Source organism: Oculina patagonica, chromosome 11 (assembly GCF_052425735.1).
Source record: "Oculina patagonica isolate OP01 chromosome 11, crgOcupat, whole genome shotgun sequence".
NCBI lineage: Eukaryota > Metazoa > Cnidaria > Anthozoa > Scleractinia > Oculinidae > Oculina > Oculina patagonica.
Window position 1 is genome coordinate 13,755,720 of NC_135768.1, and position 18,593 is coordinate 13,774,312.

The 18,593-nt window shown below is 39.0% G+C and overlaps 1 protein-coding gene across 2 annotated transcripts in view; it reads left to right on the top strand.

Moving 5' to 3' along the window:
- The window catches only part of LOC144630294 (uncharacterized), a 100,591-nt gene that overhangs the window by 48,225 nt on the left and 33,773 nt on the right, over positions 1-18,593 (top strand). For both annotated transcript variants that reach the window (XM_078488625.1, XM_078488624.1), the window contains exons 17-34: positions 520-661; positions 1,431-1,805; positions 3,345-3,749; positions 4,604-4,720; positions 5,161-5,448; positions 6,399-6,806; positions 7,357-7,613; positions 7,716-7,836; positions 8,245-8,475; positions 9,403-9,711; positions 10,326-10,436; positions 12,006-12,236; positions 13,842-14,155; positions 14,751-14,889; positions 15,402-16,094; positions 16,717-16,835; positions 17,451-17,506; positions 18,441-18,589. In XM_078488625.1, coding sequence (XP_078344751.1) covers positions 520-661; positions 1,431-1,805; positions 3,345-3,749; positions 4,604-4,720; positions 5,161-5,448; positions 6,399-6,806; positions 7,357-7,613; positions 7,716-7,836; positions 8,245-8,475; positions 9,403-9,711; positions 10,326-10,436; positions 12,006-12,236; positions 13,842-14,155; positions 14,751-14,889; positions 15,402-16,094; positions 16,717-16,835; positions 17,451-17,506; positions 18,441-18,589 — 4,465 coding nt within the window. The remainder of the gene's footprint in view (positions 1-519; positions 662-1,430; positions 1,806-3,344; positions 3,750-4,603; positions 4,721-5,160; positions 5,449-6,398; positions 6,807-7,356; positions 7,614-7,715; positions 7,837-8,244; positions 8,476-9,402; positions 9,712-10,325; positions 10,437-12,005; positions 12,237-13,841; positions 14,156-14,750; positions 14,890-15,401; positions 16,095-16,716; positions 16,836-17,450; positions 17,507-18,440; positions 18,590-18,593) is intronic.

Consider the following 18,593-nt stretch of genomic DNA (forward strand, 5'->3'; position numbering starts at 1 on the left):
TTTCTCGTTCATTGTGCGGCCAGCGCGTGCGTGTATTTGTCAACAAAACACTCACAACAGTCTCTAACCCATTAATAAAGTTCGTGTCATGTTTTTCCTCTACTTCCGTAAGAATACGCAAGCCAACGTTTCATGGTACCAAATTAGAGGTGGTTCCCTGAAGCTCTGGAGCTTATGCTTTAGAACCAGGTGCCCAAGATCTTTCTCTTCTTTGAGTCAAGAGTTATACTTTATGGCTATGATTGCCATATCTAAATAGTTAGTTTGTTTGGCTCGTGGATATTAAGCACGCTGGACGAAAAACTAAGAAGGGCATGATATTAAAAAATAACGTCATTTTGTATCCACGTTTAGAAAAATAATTTAACATGTATCACATTATTTTCGGGTATCATACATCGCACATAAAAGCAATAAAAAAACCTCAGCATGTTCCTTATCCATTGATAGTATAGACCTCGAGACGCGTTTTATTTGGAGACGAGATTCACTGAAACCTGTTTTTTCTTTCTTTTTTAGGAGTTTTCAGGAAACTTTAATGGAAATACAGTGGTAAAGCACGTCATTTCACCGACGTTCAAAGCAAATTTCGTGAAGTTTAATCCCAAAGAATGCAAAGCACCCGATCTTTGTTGCATGAGAGTGGAATTCAAAATTTCAGGTGAGAGTTATACTTCGGAGGAGATCGATGCAAAACTAACCAGGGTTGTTTTTTGTTGTGGCTAGGCAATGATGCTTTGCCACGGTTTGATCTCTTTTACCCATAAATGTTAGGTTTGGGGAGGGGTAGGTGGGCAGTTTCCCAGAAACGACTATTGATCCAAAAACTTTAGGAGAGGGAGTGTGTTTGCTTTGATGCTTATATCAGAGTCTACTCCTTACACGAACGAAGAATTAAAGGGACATGGTCAGCGTTCAGACCGCGCTAACCTGGACACTAGTTTTCACGTTTTGAAAAAAGTCCACCTTAACCCGAAATCAAAAATACGCATAGAGAACCTTCAGAAATCTGCTTCAATCTTCTCAGTGTTTTTTTCCCTAAATTTTCCCATTAAGTGAAACACTGAGAAGATTGAAGCAGATTTCTGAAGATTCGTTTTGAAAAAAGACTTTTTTCAAAACGTGAAAACTAGTGTCCAGGTCAGCGGGGTAAGAACGCTGACCATGTCCCTTTAAAGTAAAGGTTAGCCATAGATCCCAGATCGGATATCGAAACACCTTACCTTGCTAAGGGTCGGCAGTTGTAATCACGAGATTGAATGTTGAAGTGTTTAATCACGTCGTCATCAGTCAGTATGTGTGTGTTTTTTCAGTTGAATCTCAGTCATTTCTCTTAGAAGTGCGAGAAATGAGTTAGGTGCTAGAAGAGTTAAGTCTTTTTCCTTTGTGTACGTAAATACGCGGGTTTCCTTTTTTTGTTTCTTAATCAGACCGCTGTCCTACTTCGAATTGGGAATATTTTCAAGGTTCCTGCTACTTGTTTACGGACCACCAAAGGACATGGTCAGACGCGATGAAATATTGTCGTGACAACGGTGCAGATCTTATCAAAGTGACGTCAGAGGAAGAGAATAACTTCGTCACAAGGAGTGGAAAGATATGGTGGTTGGCTCTGCGACGTGATGCCACGCACAGTGACATATTCAGGTGGAATAATGGCTCCATACCAACATTTGCGAATTGGTCCGGACCTGAACCTAACAACCATGGTGGAAGTGAAGAATGCGTGGAAATAATTGACACCGGGAAATGGAACGACATTGGATGTCTTGTAAATAATAGGGCATATCTGGCTTGCGAAAAAGGTACATGTATATACATTTCATTAACTCAGTTCTGTAGCAGTTCTTGAGACCAAAGCTACTGAATTTTCTTTTTTTTAAAATAAACCGTTGTAAAAACAAAGGAACAAGCTTTATTTGGTATTTGTTTAGGAGAAAACTTTCGTGCAGTGGATTGCTTTTCTTTTCTCACAATCCAGACTATCTCATTCACTTAAACAACCATTTTTTCAGAACGAATCGTTGCCAGATAGCCAAACTGTTCTCGTAATGTATCAAACACTCGAGAGTGTTTCATCACATTTCTAAGAACCGAAAAGAGAGAGACGCGCAGTGGAGTCTCTTTGACAAACTACGAGGTGTTTGGAAATGTGATGAAACACTCTCTCGAGTGTGTGATTTAAAATCTTGGACTAGCTGACAGTTTGAAGTGAAATAAACTGAGGAGGAAAGCACAATGTTTTGGTTTTATTGCAAACTATCATCAGGTGTAAAGTTCAACAATTGGCAGAGTCTTTTCAATAGAGCTAAAATTACGGAGAAGTAAAAACGGAGAACTATTTTCGCAAAAAGGTATGTTAATTAAGATCACATATCCAAACCTCCTTCACGGTTCTGATCTCCTTTGTTTTAACTTTATGAATTGTTAATGAGTTTGAAAAATTAAAAATCAAGGCTTCAGGGATTAAGATTGTTCAGGATTGTACGTACGTCATCAGAACATGAAGTCGATCGTATTTTTTGCATTAGATCGTATCCAACCAAACTTTCACATAACATTTTGGTTAAACGTTACAATAACTATTTATTTAGAACACTTATTCCTTGCAGAATCAGGCACTTACCTTTCACACCCAGAAAATCCACCCAACAATCTGACGATATAATTTTTTGCCACCCACACCCAATAAAATAACTCTTGTTTAATTAAAGTAGTTGCCCTTTTGGTTACTTGGGTGGCGTATAATTAGGCATTTTAAGAGACATTTCAAAATATATCGAACCGACCCGCCGATCGGTTGATTTATTTAAGTGTTCCCAATTAGTGATTCTGCTATGCGTTTCACTTTTGACCCCAAGATAAAATTAATCATCATCATCATCATCATCATCATCATCATCACTGTTTTCAAGTGAAAAGTTAAAGAAAAAAATTATGTAGTACCCCTTCTGTAGGTAACCGATGAGCTATCTGCATGGCTCTTCCGATCTGGCCCTAGGACTAGAACGAATATTATCTTTAACTGTAGTTAATTAAGATGTGTCTGAAAGTTGCATTTTGTAATAAAACGCTTGCTTTGGAACAAGAGATTAAACATACTTAGAGTATGTTATAATATAGTAATATGATGTGATATGATTGTACAAGTTATAATTACATATAACCTATAAGTCATTTATCAGTCATTAACTAAATAAAATGTTTACTTTAATAACTATATAATAATTACGTTTTAATTCTTTCATTCTTTCAACCCAACTTTCGTCATAAATTAACGTAATAATGTAAATGATCGATCTATGCAAAAATTGTAAACTGTTTTTTTTTCACGTTTTCGTCAGAAAATATTGACGTCATTTTAACAACTCGAGGAATTGGTGAACACAATCCCGGAATTCTCATTGGTTACCAGGAGTTCACGGGCACATACCTTGTGTCAGTCTCAACGTCCAATCATAACTGGGAACTGCGACTCTCAGACTACCCTCTGAGTTGGGTGCACGTGGGTATCACGTGGAGTAAGCAGTGGGGATTGCGCTTCTATCACAATGGTGTCCTGGCTGCAGAAGCAACGAACCCAGCAAGACTACCCTACGAATATAGCGATAAATATACATCGTTTTTGATAGGACTGGATTCATCTGCTAAGACTCTGAAACGGGTAAATCACATGCAGCTTGCAGATCTGAGGATCTGGGAGTCGGTCATTCCACAACAGAGAATGCAAACGCTTCATACTAATGCAGGTAACAAACCAGAAAGTGTAGCAAAGCCTTGAATAGTAACTTAATCACCCTTTTCAAAATAGTTTACTCGTATTTGGTCATGATAAGCACTTCAAATAGACCAAATAGACATGGGACATTCCATCGTCAAATTTAAGAAAACAAAACTGTGTCGCTACCCAGAGCAGGCGGAGCAGATCAATGGCTCACTACGCACTGGAACACCCAAAACAAAGAAAAGTCAAGCTGATTGGTTGAAGTCGCTTTTATTTGTAACCCAGTGTCGCATTCTTTTCCATTTAGCATGGCAGATTTTCTATCATGTGACCGTTAGTTGTTGCATAGGGCCCATTAACGAAGCTCTTCCGAAGACAGCATTCATAACTTACATTTCAAAAAGCACGGTGTATCTTTACATTTAGGATTGGCAAATGCGGTTCAGGGACATGCAAGTCTGTCACTTCTCTTATTGAAGAAAAACCAGTGTTGGATGCATGCAGGTTCATAAGTGGTCATCAATTAAAGGGAAAAAAAAATACAGACTTGAACGTTTGGAAGGATTCTAAACCACGCTGAAAGTACGTTTTGGTTCAAAGATAAGACATAAGACAGACATAGACATAAGACATAATTTATTTATCCACGAAGTGCTTAGGAGCCGTAGCTCGTTAAAATGCTGATAAAGAAAGATAATGTTACCCGTATGCAAGGTGGTCAAATAACAAAAATCTGGATGAAAATAACGGGAAACAAAGCTTCAGAGATCCAATGTCTTTTTCAAACTGCCAAATAAGGTCTAGTAATTCTGGTAAGTTTGATTTTTGCATGAACAAAAACATTCCTTAGTGCAAATCTACATATGTTATGTTTTTTAGCTCTACCCTGGTACATGTGGAAAAACACCGGCAATCCAAGTTTCCAATGGAAGTTAAAACAAGATTCGGCAGACAATAACCAGGGAGAATTTTACAACGTTTTATCTCAAGATATAGGTAAGTATATACTAGTTTCGACTAGTTTCTTAGTAAATAACCGGTTTTTTGTTACGGCGCAAACAGCAGCGGTACTTCGCTCAAGAATTAAATAGGGGAGGAACAAGCAAAAAGCTTGCTGGACTAATCCCTATTAGCGGAAAGTCTGATCTAATCTCCAACCAAAGGCCCTGCTCGCAGGCTACAATAACGAAAGCAAAGCCCTCGGACGTAAAAGATGTTGGGGGTGGCATTCACCCCACTATAAGCATGTTTTAGCTTTGATGTGAATGGGATACAAGCCCGGGTACAAGTCGAACACTGTAATTTTACCCCCGATTTCTCGAACCCGATTAATGTTTCCCTAGAAGGCTCGAGGAATGCGGTTCCACAGTAATTCTTATGAATCCAAATAATATAAGTGAGTTCTAATATCGCGCCCTTTCGTTTCGTTTCAACAGAATACAAGCAAATTGGTTGTTATAGAATAGATTCAGGGCCGCTTATTCCGAGTTTAGAACACAATGATCCGGTCCTGGATGGTGCCTACACCACTCGACAAGACAGCGTCATAAAATGTCTCAACGCTGCTCGTAGAAAAGGACACAAAATGTTTGCTTTCAAAAATGGAGGCGAGTGTCTGTCCTCTCCGGACGGCCATCTTGATGTTACCACAAAATATGAAGAGTCTGACGAGTGCACTAATTCCAAAGGAGGAGTTAATTCCATGAATATTTACATGATAAAAGGTGAGTTAAAGTCATTTGATATCGAGAAACAGTTTTCAGAAGTTGGTTTCAGTGTGTGAAATGAATTTCTGGGTGTTTAAAAATATATAGTATAACGGTGACATTTGAAAATTTCACGAAAGATTTTGACAGCCCACAGAAGAGAATAACGAACGCGGGAAACAACTTCAGAAATCTTATATTCTATAATTAGGAATATGTATGATTGGAGAATTAACTCCAAAGTAATTTGAAAATAATCCATGGATTTCCTTTTGAGAATTAGCCCTAAGAAGGGAAAATACTCTTTTTAATCTCGTTGAGATTCTTGCATGACACAAGAAGCGAGCGGTATAAAAGTCGCCTACCACAAATTGAATAAGTCATAAAGAAAAACATATTCTGGCGAGAGGATCACGTGTGGCTTATGGCGAGGTCTATAAAATATTAGAGTGCAAGTTTGCGTTTGTCAATAATATGTTAGCGTTTATCGACTCTTTACACTCAACATTGTTAACGTCCAGGAGTTTTTGGAGGAATGAAATTTTTTTTCATGTTTTAATGAAGTAAGGCAGAAGTTTTGTCCAAGATGGCAGTATTTAAATTTGGTTTAGAATATTTAACTGAGTTGATGTAGCAGCGACTTGTTATTCGGCACTAAAACATAAGCACGTGAGAAACACATTCGTTTTTGAACATGCAGGCTTTGTTTTGAAACGGAGGGAAAAGGCAACTCGGGAAATTACCCAATGATAAGTTACCTCTCTACAGATAACTCAAAACTTAGCATACATTTCCTCAAAGTTTCGAAAAGTTTCTTTGATTCTTTCCAACTTAAATTAACGATTTACACTACATTCACTATCGTATGAACTGATTTAAATGGATAATAGAACTAAGCTAGCATAATATAATAGTTCTAGTTTTCTTGTAATTTCAAGGACGCGATAAGTTTCATTTTTTTCCTGTAGATAACTTCAACGCCGCCTACAAAAAGCCCACTTCCCAATCAAGTGTAGTAAGAGATTCTTCCTTAGCAACGGATGGCAGTCGCTTCAAATCACCCTTAGAAACGTGCAGCCTAACGAGTGCACAGAAAGATCCTTGGTGGCGAGTTGACTTGGAAGAGGAAGTTTTAGTTCGCGATGTGTACATTTTTAATAACGTGCCACTCGATTACCTATTGGAAATAAGAATTGGAAATCACGATGAGCCAAATGTAAATAAGAATTCGTTATGTGGAAGCTCGTTTCAATTCAGGGGGCAAACTTGGCGAAGAATTCGTTGCCCTGTTCCTCTGCTAGGAAAATACGTCACCATAACGAGGCTTGTGGATAATGGAGACTTGATGTTGTGTGAGGTTGAAGTTCGACAAGGAGGTAAGCTTGATTAATACTTTGTAACCATGGTAACTCGAACTCGGATAACTCGAGTACACCCCCGCTAACTCGAACTAACTTCCATTTGTCTTGGATGTAACCTTACTTTTCAGTCATTTTTACTCGGTTAACTCGAACTCCGATAACTCGAAAACCTTGCTAACTCCCTTGAGCAAAATTTGGGTGAATTTTACCCCGGTAACTCGAATTCCAGTTCTTGGAACGAACAGATCACGTATTTGATTGTCATTTATTTGATAGTCAATTATTAACTGGCAAATTAAATATTGAATCGACCCGATAACTCGAACGGTTTTCCATTTCCCTTCAGAGTTCGAGTTTCCGGGGTTCCACTGTATTTTGTAATAATAAACGGAAATCTTTTAAGCGCAATATTGTGAAATGACAAGGAGACTGCACTAGAAAAAAAAGAACGCTGTATCATTTTATTAGTAGTTTTAGTAAGCTTCAAATTTGCAACTAACATTGACTTTAGATTTTGATTAGATTGAACCGACACGCAATATTTGTGTTTGTTTCGTTTTCTCAGCAACAGACTATGTTGAAACAAGCATGTCTTACCCTCGTCAAAGAGGCGATGTCTCCATTCTCGAAAGCCAGTACATTGTAGAAGCAGTTAACTGTCTAAGGTTTTACTATTTCATGTCGGGAGAAGATATTGGCAGATTGAATATCTACGTTGTCGGTCAAAATGAAGAGACATCGTTGCTGTGGCGACTGGCTGGTAACCAAGGAAACGAGTGGAAAATTGCTCAACTACCAATTGATGCGGTCCTAGGTTTCAAGGTGGGTTAATGATGGAAGAAAGGTTCGAGTTTCTTGTTGATTGGTGTTTTTTAATTGAACTTTGCCTTATAAAGATAATAAAAATATTATTCTTTTGCGTAGATAATGTTTGAAAGTGTCAGTGATGATGGCGGCATTGGAGAGATTGGTATCCGGGACATCAGAGTAGGGGTGAATTCTAGCTGCGCATGCACTCCGCTCCAGGCCTGTCCGAGACTTTCAGGTGAGGTTATGGGCTCTTTGCAAGTAGAAGCCGGAGTGGATTATAAACCGCAATGTAGTTGTACGTTAGACAAAAAACCCTTACAGAGGTTTGAAAGCTTCTTTAAAACTCAAGTCAAGTTTTATAAAATAAATGTTTTTCCAAAAATTTGGCGCTTATTGTTGTTCTTCATCGAATGATAACAACTATTAAAATGTTTTTGAAAACTTTACCGCGCCTCTATACGTATGTGCCATTATATTTTGCATATAAAACGATGTTCAGCATATTTTGGACTTATCTGTTTAATAAATGTAGTGATGCGTGCTTGATACGATTTAACACAGCTTCAATCAGACACTACGATCTGTACGTAAAGTAACCTTGTTAACCTAGCTAAAGTTGTGATGATTCACTTTTTATTTGCAGGCATTCGATCGGCTATAATCAGCCACATTCCTGATCACCAGGCCAAGCTAATGGAGTGGTTATTTGAGTCAGGATTTGGCGATAAGTACTGGGTTCCATGCTACAGGGGTGCAGTAGATGGCTGGTCGAAAGGAACATTTCACAGCAGATGCGATTACAAAGGCCCGACCATTACTTTAGGAAGAAAAGATTCCTACCTATTTGGAGGATTCTCTGATAACAGCTGGAAACGTGATTAACGGAAACTTTATATTTTTGCATCTATATCTATATTGAAAAATTAAGGAGGCTGACAACAGTTTGCAGCACTTTCAAGCTCTTATATTTGTATAGGTCAGTTCTCAAGATCGTTATCAAACAAATGCACAATCATTGGTAAACAAATTGTGGTTATTTTCTTGACATCATTGGGTCGGTACCATAGCAACAGAATAACCTGTTAAAAACACAAAAACGAGTTCGGTGATTCCAATTTTTTAACATTGATTTAACCTATTGAAAATTCAATTTGAAAAGTTGAAATTTGAAAATTAAAGGGCTTTGAAACCGCTCCCAGGAACTGTTGTTTTTTTTCCATCTTTCGATGCGCTGCACAAACAAGACGAATCGAAATCCGCCAATCACAGCCCACTAGCATGACGTCTTTCTGTACTTGTTGGCTCATTTGCATGAAACCAACAACGGTATGCATCGGTTTTGATTGGCTCATTTCAAACAGCACGTCGAAAGACAATGGTCGAAAGATGGATGTAAAAAGATAGCTATGCACATAACACTGAAAGCGGGTGTAAGATTTTTAATACCGACCCATCAAAGTATTAGAGCTGTAAAAAGCTGCAAACTGTTATCAGCCTCCAAAAGTATCAAACAGTTTTTGTTTCAGCTTTGTTGGTTTCGACGTCATCTTGTTGTTTCTATCTTTAAAAACACTTCAACAAAGAACGAACGAACGAACGAATAAAGTAAATGAATACTACTACGTTTCAAACACAGGAATACAGTGTCTTGTTTATAGCCCTTCGTCGTCGAAGAGCGAAACGTTTTACAGTCTTTATAATTATTGTCCAAGTGCTTTTCACTTATCGATATACGGATAGTTGCTTAGCAACAGTGGGTTTCGCTACATAGTACTATGTTAATCCTTGCTTTTATTTCTAGCGTATGGTGAAGCTAAAGGCATCCCGTCAAGCAACGCGTTCCTTTTTACTCTGGCACCTTTCACGGCCGATGGACCAAAAAAGATAGAAGTGTTACCCGAGAAAACACACCTTGCCATAAGGATCTACAACCATAGAGGACCTTGCTGGAGCAAAGATATTGACGAGCTGTGTTTTAACAACCAACAAGTCAACACAGAAATGAATGCATTTGGCGCCTACGATGTCAGCGGACTTTCCGATCCCAGCACATATTTTACCGGTGAAACTTCCTTTCTGGCTGATGACGTCGAGGTCTTTAAAATTACAGGTAAATGTGTGCCTTATGGCATCGAGAGACATAGGTATAGGTTGGTGTAAATTATTTGCTACGATACAGTAGATTACAGTTCATGCTTCACAGAATGCATTTTGAAGTACAAGGTGGCCCTATCAGTACAGCTTTTGATCTGTGCATTTTCGTGTGGTACAATTTATTATGCTGTACAAGGTGTCTCTAAAGTATGTGAATGAAAAAAACCCTAGTTTGTGACCATTTAAATGAAAACTATTGAGCTGTAAATTAATGTGGTACTGTTTATCATCTTGTACAAGGAGGTTCCAACTTTTAAGTCTGTGGTTGAACCCCTAGACAGTGTGTGACCATTCAAAAGAAAGCTTTAAACAGTACTTTTATGGATGTTGTACTGTTTATTGTGCCATTGAAGTTAGTTGTTCTGATCTTTTAATTCTATGGATGAACATTCAAATAATAATGTTAGGCTGGCGTTGTACTATGCGTACCATATGTACTATGTTATACTGGGGGATTCTGTGGCTTATGACGCTTTTACCGACGTACTTATTAGCTTTATATTGGATGACAGTTTTTGCCTTATTTTCCACTACTTTACCATTCAAATAAATCCATGACATTCTTTATAGATTCTTTGTGTGATCCAACTTGTTGGGAAGGAGAAACTTGCGATGAAATCGCGGGAAAATGCGTTTGTGATCCAACCAGGAGGGATGAAGAAATGTGCAGGCGGAGGCAAGGTAAACTTTAACTATACCAGACAAAACAGAACTTTACAATAGCTATACTAGTTCCTCATTCTCATTAATAATTCATCAAGTTAAAACAAGGAAATCAGAACCATGACCATGGTTTGGATATGTGGTCTTAATTAGCATAGATTTTAACGATTTTATTTTTCCTTTTTTAGTTTCGATTGAGAAGATACATGCAACACTCGAGAGAGTGTTTCATCACATTTCCAAACACCTCGATTTTGTCCAAAAATACTCCGCTGCGCGTCATATTTTCAACTCTCTTCTCGGTGTTTGGAAATGCGATGAAACACTCCCTCGTGCTTGATACGGTATTTTCTTGATTAAACGCCGGACCCGATTAAACGCCGGCCTCGTATAAACGCCGGGTCAAAATTGCTTTTTTTAAAATAAACGCCGGGGGCGTTTGTTCGAGGTCCCGGCGTTTATTTGAGGTCAAGCTAACAAGTAAATATATTCACTTGAATGGCAGTATGGTATGCTGCTTGGAAATTTCAGTAAACGTTCAAAGGAATAGTCCGGCGTAACATAGCTAGGATAGACGCTGTACAACAAATTAAAACCTAGCAGTGTTCGTGTTCCTGTTTTCATGACTGACGCATTTCCTTCCTTGTGTAAGTGCTCACACTCACAGTTGTTGAAATCTCGAGGAACCCTCCAGCGTTTGATTTCAAGTTGGAGGAGGTCGTTTAAAAACGAGGAGGACGTTGGCGACATTGCCGTTTATGATCTTAAACGTTCTACCCATAACCTTTTCTTGCATGCTCCTTTATTGTTCAAATACCTTTTATGTTCTGTTTGTCACAAATCTTTATTGCAACATTAACGTGTTCAATCCGCAATAATGTCATTTGGGTAATTATCAACGTTGGATACGAAGAGAAAAATCGTCCCGCCTTGATAAACTGCCCCTTGGTCTTGGAGATCGGAAACAATAAATCAATCTGAAAAATTGACAGAAAATTGCAGTTCGTTAATAAACGCCGGGCCCCGATTAAACGCCGGCTTCAAATAAACGCCGGGTCCACCAAGCCAAGTATGAAATAAACGCCCGGGGGCTTTTAATTGAGAAAATACGGTATATTACTCGAAAACTTCCAAATAATTCCAATTTATTACGGAAAAAAGCATTAATTAAAACAACCTGGTATTTAGTCCGTTGCAGTCTTACCGATCAAAACCCCGGGAGCCCGTTTCTTGAAGGTCCCGAAACGTTTTCGCACCCGTAAAGCCATAGCAAAATCTCAAACCTTTCGTAGTTACAGGGCTGTCTCATTCACATTATTTAATATGAACAGAGGTTCCCTTCATACAACGTATCAGGCCTATACACATCTTTGTTTTTAAGATACAGATAATTAAAAATCGCTTTACGGGCCCGAAAAGTTTCCGGCGCTTTCGAGAAACGGGCCCCCGAGCAGCTAAATAGCTACTCGATGCCTGCGATTAGAAGTGCCTTGGTAATTTGGGTTACTGATTAATTCGATCTATGGTTTCCTGTTCTAAAGTTTTAATAAATGACACTAATTCACGTCTATTTTTATCTTACAATAGAGTTGCAGAAGCTTAAAGACGACCACTGTGGTGTTAAATGGAATTCATACATAAACAATAACTGCCCGGGTCGACTGTTCGCTCGGTATGACAAAGGACATATCTACAACACACGTAAATGGAGGTGTTACCATGAAGAGGCGCTGACCGGGGATCGCAGGCGTTATGACATGCAAAAACAGTCACCTTGTTATCACTCAAACAGCGAGTTAGAAAGTTTCACAGATGAAGGTAAGTTTGAATATAAATCAGAGGGCGATCTTTGTTTGAGTCGGTGTTCGTTGATCTACGAATTAGTTTTAATTTATTGAGAAGTCAGTTAGCTTCAGTTAAGTCTTCAAAGCGTATCGATGCCATTCTTAACTGCCTCTGTGCCCCGTGACACCCATCTCACGGTCTTATATGCCACTCGCTGACACTAGCCCCGAGTACTGGCCTCGCGCATGGCAGGCAGCTCTCGGGTCCAGGACAACACTTATCTCCCCTACCTTTCTCCCACATAAACGGTGTCCTTTCGATTGTGCGTGACATTAATGGCTGTTTTTGCCAAAACATAAACTGGAGTTAATGTTTAGCTCAATTGAACCTTACGCTCCCCGTGGATGTGTTTTTCCGGCAATCTGTACCCCGCTCTTTGAACCGTAAACACGTACTTGTGTCCCCCTCTATTTATATGGCCAATGAAAGATAAGCTTGCACGCGTTCACAGATTGTCGGCCAATCAGATCCGCACAGCCTTCCCCTGTTTACTCCCCAGATCGCAGTCGATCTTCACTCGCAATTCAGTTAAGCTGCTGGACTCAAGCGTTTATTTCCCCACCCACCGTCCGCGTCCACCCCCTAGCTAATAAAACTCCTCCTCCTCCCCCCCCCCCAAAGTAGCGACTACAAAACGCAGCTTGACTTGTTATGAGAAACAATGGAAACAACAGACACATCAAACTATGCCATGATCTAGTATTTGTTTTAGACAATAATTCTGAAGACAATATCAGCTACTATATATTGAGGCAATATAATTTGTTTCAACAGGATTTGTCCATTTCTTTTCTCTATATATTAAAAACATCTTTATTTTATATCACTGACATGGATTGGCCCACGTATGGTACACTTTTTAGTGCAATAGGAAAGTTGAAATAGGAAAAGGCTGCTTAATCCCAAAGTAATAAAGGAGGGTGCATGGTTACCATATTGGACCTTTACGGTCACCAGAGTTAAATGCTCCACTTTATTAGAGGGTCACGATGGATGTTGGGCGAGATATTCTATAACAGCTCGCCTACCTTAGTATAAACCTGAAAAGATTTCACGGAAGAAACAAAATGGCATCTCTATGTCATCAAAATAAGTTGTCACGGCACCAGTAAAAGAAAGCAAATGTACTCTATTTTTGAACGTTTGGCGCAAAGCTTCTCTTTAAAATACACATTTCGTCTGATTAAAAAGCCGTCAAACGGGTTCAGAGCCACCTTAAAGAATTCTAAAGATCTTTATCGGAATCGTTTTTAAATTGGCAAAACGTCGATTTTGTCATTCTAACGAAAATATAAGTGAGAAATTTTTACCGAATAATTTTGAAATTTTATTCACATTAAAAGGTCAAAAATAGTGTACATTTGACTAGGTTTGGCGTTGGCATGCCTACAAAGTCTGACCTCACATCCATCTCATACTTTTTATTGGTAAATGATTGGCAGGTTTTAAATAAAGTTCGTCGTCGGTATCATTAGGTTAGCTAGCTGTGATAAACTGACAAACACATCATTATTTATCGTACTGTAAGCCACATAAAGGAGTGTGAGGGTTGACAATATTTTGTTCGTTTGATCGTAGAGACAAATTGTCGACCTCTGGGGATGGAAAGTGGCGCGATACTTGACTCGCAAATCACCGCATCTTCTGAGCACAGTTCTCAATACCCAGCTCGCCTAGCGCGGCTGAATGTTCAAGCCGGTCAAACTTGCTGGGCGGCACTTGTGAATGATGTCAACCAGTGGTTGCAGGTCGATTTCTTACAAAGCGTTACACTGTCTAAGGTGGCGACTCAGGGCAGGCACAACTATCCTCAATGGGTGGAAAGTTACTTCTTATCTTACAGTATGGATGGAAGTGCCTTTGAAAATTACAAACAGTGCGGTGAAGATAAGGTTAGTTTGGCTCTGAAACGCCCACATATTTGAGGTACTGTGGCGGCTGCAACATACTAAATATTTCAGTCCCATGGGGTGTAAAGCAACCTTCGGGTTTGCCTTTGGAGTAAAGGGGCGGGTTTATGGTCTTATGTGAGACCTTAACGCCTGGCTATGCCATGCGGATGAGTCTTAAGGATGAAACAGCTGTCCGTGTCTGCCACTCTACGGGTAATAGGCTGTGCGCATGCGTACAGGTCTTGGCGTCTTGGCTAGACCATGGAGATGTGTCGTGTGACCATGGCATTCAGTGGTGTATACTAAATACTGTAATTGTCTCAAAATTCGTTTCGCAAATAATCGGTTGTGAAGTACGCTACAGAGCTATAATTTGGAGAAAATATTTTTTCTGCCTGTTCTATAATCAGTTAATTTTTGTTTTGTTCCTCATGCAAATAAACAGTTTTGCAACATGTGATATGATAAAACAAACAAAAGAACAAAAACAGTTTGCTTCGCACTGTTGCTTGCACTGCATTTCTCTTTGAAAGAACAGAATGCCATGCCTTGGGGTTGCCAAAATCTCTAAAACAAATTTTGTCTGCCTCCTTAGATTTTCTATGCGAACTCGGATCAGACCACGATTGTATACAACACAATAAACCCCGTCATTTTCACGCGCTACATCCGGGTACTACCAAGGACTTGGTACAACCACATATCCATGAGAGCGGAGTTCTACGAATGCGACGGTAAGTCTACCAGTATTTTATCGACTTTTACCTATCTGTTTGTATTGCGTTAGGCCTAATCTACTGTATGAAATCATCAATAGCCGCATTCCCAACTCAACCAGTTTTTTTGACTGCAGTCAGCGAGTTTCTTGTCAGGAAATTCGTTGATTCTCAGTAATCAGATAATTCTTACTACTCATCGTTCCAGCCTATTTTCGGAACAACATCATGTGGTTACAATGTTTGCCACAAAATGAGCTAAAACGATGATTGACGTCAACATAATTAAAAGAAAACTGCTGAGTGAAGAGACTACCAAAATGTAGGGCACGAGGAACGAGAGGCTTTGAGGACACATGGGAATTGACTCAAAGGGAATTGAAAATCTTGCCAATAACATTAACCGTTTTAAAATGCCTTACGGCAATAGAATGATAACACTTTATATCACACAAGTCTTAATGGAAGATTACAAACCATCCTAACACACTGCTAAGTAGATTTTTTTACGAATGAATTATTTTCAATAGGTTATAGCTATGATGTTTTCGAAGTCGAGGACCTGATAACAAATGCCAAATATCTATGGACGTTTGATGACGCGAACGACATCAAAGACCAACCAGGAAGAACTTGGGCTCAACAAAGCAGCTCGTTACAGTCAGTCGCAGGCGTTCGAGGCCGAGCGGTGAAGACTGCAGGGGGACCTGGACCGATTCGATTAGCTTATGATACAAAGTACTATTTATCGAGACCGGCTACCTGGAGTGCAGTGACTGTCAGTCTGTGGCTTCGCTATCAAAGCACGGACCCTGGTGTTTCTCAGACTTTCCTGGCTGCGGGAGATCAAGAGAATGGAGACAGAGGGGTTCATCTTTATCAAGAAGATGGTAGCAGGGAAGAGTTGACGTTCAGTATCAAGGTTGATACAAAAAAATGCACAGTCAAGTTTGGAGTCCTTCAGCAGGTCTGGACACACTTAATATTCGCATGGTCAAGAACCAGTGACTATGTCCTCAGTCCGATTACTGCCTATCGTGACGGGAAAATTGTTTCAGATTCTTTGGTAAATAATTGTAACAGCGGTGTTTTTGCTTACTTACCAAATGACGACATCGCATTAGGCTCTTCCACTTTACCTACAGCTTCGATTGATGACGTCATGGTTTTAGACGAAACGCTTTCTCAGTCCCAGGTGGAAAAGTTGTTCAGGTACTACAAAGGTAAGCATGACCGGGATTGCATTTTTGCACGAAGCCTTCGTGCAAAATGTAAAAATGCAAATTATAAATAAGAATGTAAGCAAAAGGTCACATTAACATTATCTTATTCGTGTGCAAAAAATTGACTTAACGTTTCTTCTAAGTTGGCTAGACAAGGATGAATACATAGTCCTTTTTTTGTACTTTGAGAAAGTTTTTGTTTTTTTTTTTTTTTTTTTTTTTTTTTTCTTTTTTAAATTTTTGATTTCAATTTTGTCTTAATAAAGCATATTATTAGCATGAATAAAAGACTTTTGCACGGTGGAGTAAAACAAGCCTCGCCGTTAGCTCACCAATTTAAGCAACTGGGGAAAAGAAGTCTGAAAAAACCAATATTGTAACAATTATTAATTATAAAACAAGTATTAATTATTAGTAACAGTTTTACACGTTTTGTTATTTTAAAAAATAAGCATCATCCTGTCATCCTATTTTGGCAAAGCGATGATTACTAAAAAATAATATCGCTCAAAATCTGAATAAAACTGAAGCTCTTACCGAAAGTTTCAGAAGAAAAAAGAAACAGCATAAAGAAAAGATGTGCTCTTCCACTTAATGTGTACGTTGCCATTACATTTTTCAGGTGATGCTAATCTTCACGTCAATGTGAGTGTAGAATTAACTAGCGAGCCATTTCACTCGGAGTTGGTTAAAAGGGGTTCTGAAATGTTCAGGAACAAGTCGTCTTGGATTGAGACTCAGGTTCGTAAGTGTGATTGTCACCGGTACGATAAAAAAGCTAAGACTAAAAATGCTAGGAAATGATCTACGTTGATCTACGTTGTGTAACGTACTATGTGCATTGTAAGTACAAGTAAAGTTAGCAAAACAAAATGCAGACCAAAAAAATGTACTAGTTTGAGATTTGTTTTAAGGCTATTTTGCTTTTGTCCCCCAATCGCGATATTAGACAGAGATATTAAAAAAAAAACGATTCATGTCAGGCTACTTTTGGTCCGCAATAGCATCCATTTTTTGTGAAAGCAATGAAGTGTTATATTTCACTTACATCGCGATATAAGCTAGATGACCAATCAGCGCTCCTGACCAGATTCTGGGTAAATTTGCGTCATCAGTATGGGATGTTTTGGCTGTATTCGGAGGCTACTAAGAACTGACTAGGCTGTAAAAACCTGATGATGACACAACACCCTTAAAAGTCAATCACAGACATCATCATTTAAATGTCTATAAAATCACTACAATATCAAGCGTGCTGGTCATTAGCATGACAAATTCTTCCAACTAACACTATGTACAAAGTGAGGTAAAGAGAATTTGTGTGTTGTTTATTGTGTATCTCGCTTACTCTTGTAGGTCAACAGCCTTTATGAAGGAAATTCCTCATTAAAAGTGGAAAACTTTCTTTTCTGGTAAGTTTTTTTTATTATTTTATTAAGTAAGGTTAAAAGATTTCACTAACAAACTCGATGAGTGTCTGTATCTAGTGTATACATGGCTACTGGCTAAGTCAGATTATCCCTCTTGCACAAAAAAATTGTCTCAAATTATTTGTCTTTGGTGTGAAAAAAGCCATAGTCTAAACTTGAGCATAAGACCAACTCGATATTGATCTAGGTCATCGTGATATGGTTAAAGTTTACTTAACCCCGATTTTTCTTCGTTTCAGTAAATTGCCATATTTTGCCGAGTATTTCTGCGATAAAAATTTTTGATTTGGTTAAATCCTTGATTTTGTATGCCCGGTTGAAGTGCAGCTCCGTTTGGTCCATGACCGCGTTTAAGGCGATCTGGGAAGAGCGAGCGTGTGACGTCAAATCAAGAACGACGCTCAGTCAGTTCTTTTCAATTCCCTCTTTATATCGAAGACTTTCTTGGGCTTTCTGTTGCGAAATTCTTATGATTGGGGCCCTGAAATAACCTCAATTCTACAGAAATTGACAATGTTTTTCCCTTCATCTGATTTGCGGATGAGTTTTGACTAGGAGTACTAAGAAATTCATCTATCGCTTCCGAACTTAGCACGGCGATAGAATCCGAACAGAATGCGTTTACGTGTATCAGAGTAAACCTGTCTTCGGGGTGACAACTGAATAAAGAACGATTCCAGTCTGTGTCAGAACATGGTTTTATTGTTTAGGCGATGTTTCATGGGCACGCAGAGAATAACGCGTCGATTGACGTAAAATGCTAGGCAGACTAGCGTGGAGTGCGTGCGACGGGGAGTACGAAGACCTGCGAATGAATCGAGCGGCCGATCGAAAAATGGAACTAAGATTTGTTTTAATACAATAGTTAACGATTGGGAATACGATGACGGAACGTTTTTTGTTGTAATTATTTCAGGAATGTCACCAATGTAGCAGCAGTGAACTTTACCGTGCGATTCAAAGGGACTGGGTACAAACAAATAGAACCACTCGACACAAGCATCGTGTCAAGAAGCATGCTGGGTAGTACACCTGTTAAATACGTTGCCATGGAAGCCAATGACGGTAA